The sequence below is a fragment of the Myotis davidii genome, unplaced genomic scaffold (genome assembly GCF_000327345.1).
Source record: "Myotis davidii unplaced genomic scaffold, ASM32734v1 scaffold299, whole genome shotgun sequence".
Taxonomy (NCBI): Eukaryota; Metazoa; Chordata; class Mammalia; order Chiroptera; family Vespertilionidae; genus Myotis; species Myotis davidii.
In genome coordinates this window covers 5,274,527-5,280,617 of record NW_006293088.1, presented here as the reverse complement: position 1 = coordinate 5,280,617, position 6,091 = coordinate 5,274,527, and the positions used below count along the sequence as shown (strand labels likewise).

The 6,091-nt window shown below is 61.4% G+C and overlaps 2 protein-coding genes across 4 annotated transcripts in view; one reads left to right on the top strand and one right to left on the bottom strand.

Annotated features, from left to right (window-relative positions):
- Nucleotides 1–4,865, top strand: part of LOC107183586 (chromosome unknown open reading frame, human C1orf167) — a 20,009-nt gene extending 15,144 nt beyond the window's left edge. Inside the window, exons 15-18 of the mRNA XM_015565937.1 lie at nt 780–1,053; nt 2,546–2,697; nt 3,026–3,136; nt 3,204–4,865. Of these exons, the coding sequence (XP_015421423.1) occupies nt 780–1,053; nt 2,546–2,697; nt 3,026–3,136; nt 3,204–3,987 (1,321 nt within the window). The 3' untranslated portion in view covers nt 3,988–4,865. The remainder of the gene's footprint in view (nt 1–779; nt 1,054–2,545; nt 2,698–3,025; nt 3,137–3,203) is intronic.
- A 67-nt stretch (nt 4,866–4,932) lies between these two features.
- The window catches only part of MTHFR (methylenetetrahydrofolate reductase (NAD(P)H)), a 13,976-nt gene continuing 12,817 nt past the window's right edge, over nt 4,933–6,091 (bottom strand). For all 3 annotated transcript variants that reach the window (XM_015565883.1, XM_015565884.1, XM_006766715.2), the window contains exon 12: nt 4,933–5,738. In XM_015565883.1, the coding sequence (XP_015421369.1) occupies nt 5,514–5,738 (225 nt within the window). In that variant the 3' untranslated portion in view covers nt 4,933–5,513. The remainder of the gene's footprint in view (nt 5,739–6,091) is intronic.

Genomic DNA, 6,091 nt, shown 5'->3' with positions numbered 1-6,091 from the left:
GGCGAGTGGCCCTGGGCCAGCGCTGTGCGGCCCGCCAGCAGGCAGAAGGGAGAGCTCGGGCCAGGACCCAGCTGGCCCTGTGCTGGACTCTGTGGGTGCATGAGTCCCGCCTACACCGGCTCAGCCGAGCCCATGCTGCCCGGAAGCTGAGCGCCAGGTGGATGCCCAGGGCCCGAGGGCAGCCCCTCACTGTGCTTCCGGCTGGGGCCTGGAGTTTGTTTGGGGCGGGGGAGAGGGTGTCTGGTGGCTGGTGCCAGGGCTTGGGAGGCTGGGGCTGCCAGGGAGAGGCGATTCTGGTCATGGCAGCTCATCCTGGGCCAAAGCCCAGCTCTGCACTCCCCAGCTGTGTGACCCTTCTTGGGCAAGTCTACCTTTAAAGGTCAAAGAAAGATAACAGAAGTGCTCTGCAGGGTGGCGGAGAGATTAGAGATAACGAATGTAAACATTCAGACAGGGCCAGACACAACATAGCAGGTGCTCCATAGACCCGGGTTCTTGTGAGGACAGGGGAGGCAGCGTAACTGGCAGGACTGTTCTTCCTCTAAACAGGATGCTTGTCCCTGTTGTGCGATATTCTGCGGCTCTCTGTGCCCAATTAAACCTGTTTGCTCCAGGAGAGCGGGAGGGCCGGGGGAGGGGGGGCGGGGAGAGGAGCAGGGCTCGGGGCCTTGCCTGGAGGTCCCCTACCATAGGCACTGGCCAGGGCTGGGAGGGCTCCCTATGCTGCCATGAAGCCTGGCGCTGAAGGCCTTGGGTATGGGCTCCTCCTCTCCCCGCAGGGTCCTAGAGGCCTGGGCCCAATCTGCCGCCCAGGGTCGTGTCCAGCGGGTCGCCATTGCCCAGTTCGAGGTGGTTGGGCACAGGCAGCTCCTGCGGGCTCACTGGGCCCAGTGGCAGACAGAGCTGCTCAGCCTGTGGTTGGAACCTTGGATGGAGGCCCAGGAGACGAGCACCGCCCATCCCGGGCCCAGGGCCGACCTCACGCACTGGCCCGGGCTGGTCGGCAGAGGGTGCCTCCTGGCGCTTATGGACACTGCAGCCCCATGGAAACAGGTGAGGTGGGGTCCAGGTGACGCAGGAGGTTCAGAAATGACCAGAAGGCCAGTGGCTTCAGAATCGGCTTGTTTCAGCCCGTGGTGGCAAGCGTGGCCGGATGCCTCCCCAGGGGCCAGCAGCCTTGGGGACACCACCCTCCCTGGCCCTTAGCCAGCCTCCTGGCTCTGGAAGACAGCCTACCCCGGTCCATCAGCAAACATCTCCTGGGCACCCACAGAGTGTCAGCCCAGCTCAGGTCTGCTGCAAAGACGAACGCTGGGTCACCGTCTCTTAGGCACCCAAAGTCATATATGTCGTGGTGCAGGTAGCATCAAGACACACATCTGGGGACAGTAGCAATTCTTTGTGGTTCTTTTTCGTATGGAAAAATGAAACATGCTCATTACAGAAAAATCAGAAAGTGTGAATGAAAAAGTTTTCTTTCATGATACTCTCTGCCCAAAGATAGCTGCCAGACCTTCTCCAATCAGAAGCAGTCAGTTCTGAGATGAGCAAACGGTGGCAAAAGCTTGAGGGCCTGCGGGAGGGAAGAGGCTGCCAGGAAAGCCAGGCAGAGAAGTGACACCATGTGGCGTCCAGGGCTGTGTCATTGCGGGACGCACAGCTCAGAGTTACCGGCAAGGCCACAGTGTCCTGAGATGACTGCATCACCAGGAATCCTGTGTCAGAACGCCGGGAAGTAGCTAATAGACTCCAGAGAGTCTGAGAAGAAAGGGCAAGAGGTTTTTTTAATGGAATGGAGAGGAACTGGCGTTGGATACTCGCAGAGTCCACATCTTCTATGTGGGGCTGCGGCCACCGCAGATTCTGGGGGCTCGAGGTATTTTATTCCTAGTTCTGTGCTACAAGACAATTCTGTTTTCAGAGTATGCTTATAAACACGTTCGCCCATTGCTGTCAGCAAAGGCAGGCAGGGATCCACTTACTGGTGGAGAAACTGAGGCTGGTAGAAGCTAGAAGTCAGTGCTGGGCATGGTAGCGGGGGTGCTGAATTCCAGGCCCCTCCTTTCTCCCACATGCACACACACGCCCAGGCAACCCTCACCCAACATCATGAGCGGGGATGATGCCATCTCCTGGTGGCACTGGGCCCCTGAGGGAGCCTGGGGTCTGTAGGAACAGTAGCTGGGGGCTCCTGAGAGGGGTGGCCTCAGACAAGTGACTTCACTTAGTGGGAGAGTAATACCCGCCTCACAGGCTGTACCTGGCGCAGGGAAGCTCTCACCGGTGGTAGCTATTATTGATCCACCCGCTGCTTGCGCCTCCAGCCACATGGGAGGACGGGGGAAAAGGCAGTGGTGTGTGCTGATGCCCATACTACGCTTGGGCACCTTCTCCGTCTCCTCTGGGAGCCGCAGGGTTCACGGGAGAATGTGCAGTCCCATGAACGAGCCCACGTGTGCTCACACAAGTAGGGAGGCCCCAAAACCGGGTCAGAGCAGGGCCAAGCCCATTGGGTTCAGGTTTTCCTCTCTGGCTGTTCTCATAGACCTGCAGCTGCAGGCCACAGGGCACGGGGCCCAGGCTGCCCAGCCCAGCACAACGTTGCAGCCCCGGTGGGCAGAGGAAGCGGAGAGAAACGTCCTGGGCTCAGAGTAAGGAGACCTGCCCCTGTGGAAGGACGATATACGAAGTGCAGGGGTGACTGGCCACCGGCCCTTAAGGGCCCGGAAATGAGCTCCGAGCTCCTGGGCAAATCCATTGTATGTATTTACCTGTATTTCCACCATCCATTTCCTATTCAGGAATATCTCAGCCATTTTCAGAAAACAGTACATCCACCCTGCCTGCCCCACCTGTTACTTCTATTGGGCCTGGAGGTATGGGTGGGCGTGGGGCACACGCTTCACTCAGCCCCTTTTGCCGCTCACCCCTGTTCGTGTGCTCAGCTTCTGGGGGTGGACTAAGGGGGAGTTGGTCCTCCTGAATGTTGGCCTTTTCTGACTCGATTCCCCTTTCCAGGTGGCAGTGCTGCCCAGCTCTGGATGCAGAGGCCTGGACCCAGGGCCCAGGGCCGGCCCCCTCCAGGGCCCGGAGGGGACTGCAGCTCTGAAGGCCAGGTGGACAAGAGGCGGCTGGGGTAAGCAACTGCATGGAGAAGTGGGCGGGGAGGGGGCCCAGGGCGGAGGGGCCTGAGCTGTGGCCAGGGCTGGGCCTCTCTGGCCAGCGCTCGCCCCTGCAGGCTCCTGGAGGAGCTGGCCCAGCCCACGGCTCAGCCCTGTCTCCTGGCCGTCAAGGGGTCATGATGCTCTTGACGGTCAGTCGGGAATCACACAGGGCCTCTCTCCCCAGGAGGAAATACCTGCGACGCTGGCACCTGGAGGCCCTGCTCCGCCGGCTCCAGGGCTCCCAGCAGGCCAGGCGCCTGGCAGGGACATGGCAATGCTGGGTGGATGCTCAGGGGGCAGAGGAGCTGGCGCGGTCGCTGGTGAGTGGGGAGGGGCCCTCTCACCAGCCTCACACCAGTTCCTCATGCTATTCTCAACCCTAACCCCTACAATGAAGTCTTTCCAAGTATGGCCTTTGGACCTACTCAGTCTGAAACCTAGGACAGGCCCGGGAATCTGCATTGTTGACACACCTCATGGTGTGTGGCACCCTTGTCCTGGTGCCACAGAGGGGCTGGGGGCTGCGGCGAGCACAGGTGCCCGAGGCAGCAGTTGCCCAGTGTGGGGCCTCCGCCCCCTGTCCCCACAGCTCAGGCAGTGGCAGCTGAGATGGGTCTGGCGCACGTGGCGGCGGCGGGTCGTGCAGCTGCGGGTGGCTTGGCGATTACAGCAACAAGCTGAGGGCTGGGTCCTTTCTCAGGTACTGGCAGGGCAGCCCCAGCCCCCAGCAGGCCCTTCAAAAGCCAGCGCCTCTGAGCTGCAGGCCCTCCCTGCGTGCCACCCCTGGGCCCCTTCATTTGCAGAGGAGGGTCAGTGTGGGTAGAGAAAACAGCTTGGATTCGGGAGCCCTGGATATAGCTGGCAGCCCTGTGCCCAGCCCGGTCCTGCCCGGCACTCCCCGTATGTGCTCTGAGCATAGCTTCCAGGTCACAGGTCTGTTTTATTCTGAGCCTCTGCATTTGGCCGGGCAGGGTCGGCTGCCTGCCCACCTAGGGCAGAGGGAGGGACCTCTATTCCCCAGGGACCGAGGTGCTGGGCACAAACAGCACGGGCCGGGAGGGAGCTGGAGAACCTCTCCTTCCCCTCCGGTTCCAGGCCTTTGAGAAGTGGCACCAGAAGCTGGCAGCCAGGGGCCTGAGGAGGAGCCACCAGCAGCTTGACCCCCAAGAGTAAGGTGGGCATCGAGCCCAGGGAGCAACCCCTGCGTGTGGCGGACTCGAGGTGGAGCAGGGGCCCACTGCACCAGGACTTGTTGCCATGGAAAGAAAATCAGAATGGAGCCCAGCCTTCCCAGGGAGGAACTGTACCCCCACCCCCTTCCAGGGAGTGCAGACTGGCAGGCCGCGGGGCGCTCAGCCCATCGAAGAGCCCCGGGAGCTCTGAATGCCAATAAACTGCCCTCCTTGGTCCCAGCTGCTTCTCTGGCTCCCAGCAACCTGGACGGACGTGGAGGGGATGTGCCCACAGGCTGCTCTTTGGCCGCCCCCCACCCCCACCCCCTTAAGGTCAGGCAGGGACGGGGACAGAAAAGAGCCCACGTGCACCTGCCAGTCACCACCCTGGGCAGCACAGCTTGAGGGCCGATTCCTGGGCAGCAGTGCCAGGCAGGCAGATTCCGGATGCACAGAGGGCGGAGCAGCTGGCAGGAGGAGGTCCTGCCCGAAAACTAAGCCAGGAAAACAGAAGCCCTGCTCGAGTGACCTCATGTGACCTCGCCTTTGCCCTCGGTGGTAACAGGCAGCCGAGAAAAGGGAAGGCGGGGCTCCACCAGGTACAGAGCCCGTAAGAGGGACTTTATCCCTGGCGCCACCAGAACAGAGACAACTGCTCCCTAAAGCAGCATGGCGGAGGTGAAGCCCAGCGGGCCCCAGGGAGGAGGCGGCTTGTATTATTAGGGTTCAGCCCCAGACCCATCCGGGGGCCTGGTGCCAAGGGTAGTGTCTGCCCTTCAGTTACAAGTAGGAAGTGCCCAGCTGCCAACGTCTCGGAGGCAGAAGGGAGCAGCATCTTCACTCTGCCACAGCTATCGGCAATGCCACGCGTGCCTGCTGCCCGTCTTCCATAGCCCCAAGTGCATGGTCACCGGCAGTCTCAGGCTGGCTCTGAGAGGCTGCCTGGTGCCAGGGCCCCGTCAGCCATAACCAGTCTCCTCCCCTTCTCAGGGAGGATGGTGGTCCACCCACCGTGGTCCTGGGCGGGATGGAGGTGCTCCCTGCAAAAGAGCAAAATCTCCTGGCCGAGCAGGGAACACCAGGTCCCACGTGGGGCTGACTCAGGTCCAGCCGAGCCTGGAGCCTCACACCAGTGCGGCCGCCGTTGTATGTGAGGGAGTGTAGGAGCCTCAGGATGTCAGGGTGCAGGGTCACGGAGCCTGTCCGCTCTCGCTCCGGGTCTGTTGAGAAGTTCAAAAGTGTCTTCCACCACCTGCCACAGGCAGTTGTCCAGCGGAAACTCGTTGTCTACCAGGTTGACGAGGAAGTAGTTGTCGTGGATGTATTGGATGATCATACGGGACGGGGACTCCTCGTCGTACAGCTTGCCCCACTGCTTCACCCACAGGGCGAAGGCTTCGTCCTGTAACGTGCACACGAACAGGCACAGGCGCAGTCACACACAGACATACCAGTGCAGACAGGCACAGAGACGCACAGGTGCAGACACAGCCACACAGACATACCAGTGCAGACAGGCACAGAGACGCACAGGTGCAGACACAGACACACAGGCACGGTGAACAGGGCTGCCCTTGGGTCAGGGCTCCGGGCTCGGCACCACAAGAGTCTCTGCCACAGCCCAGGAGGACCTTCCCGGGAACAGAACAAGGCCCACTGCGGGGCCACCTCCCACTCCCCAATAAGTTGTGGCTCAGAGTTAGGGTGCAGCCAGGAGGGCCGCGCTGGCCAACCCTGGGGTCACGGCTTCCAGCC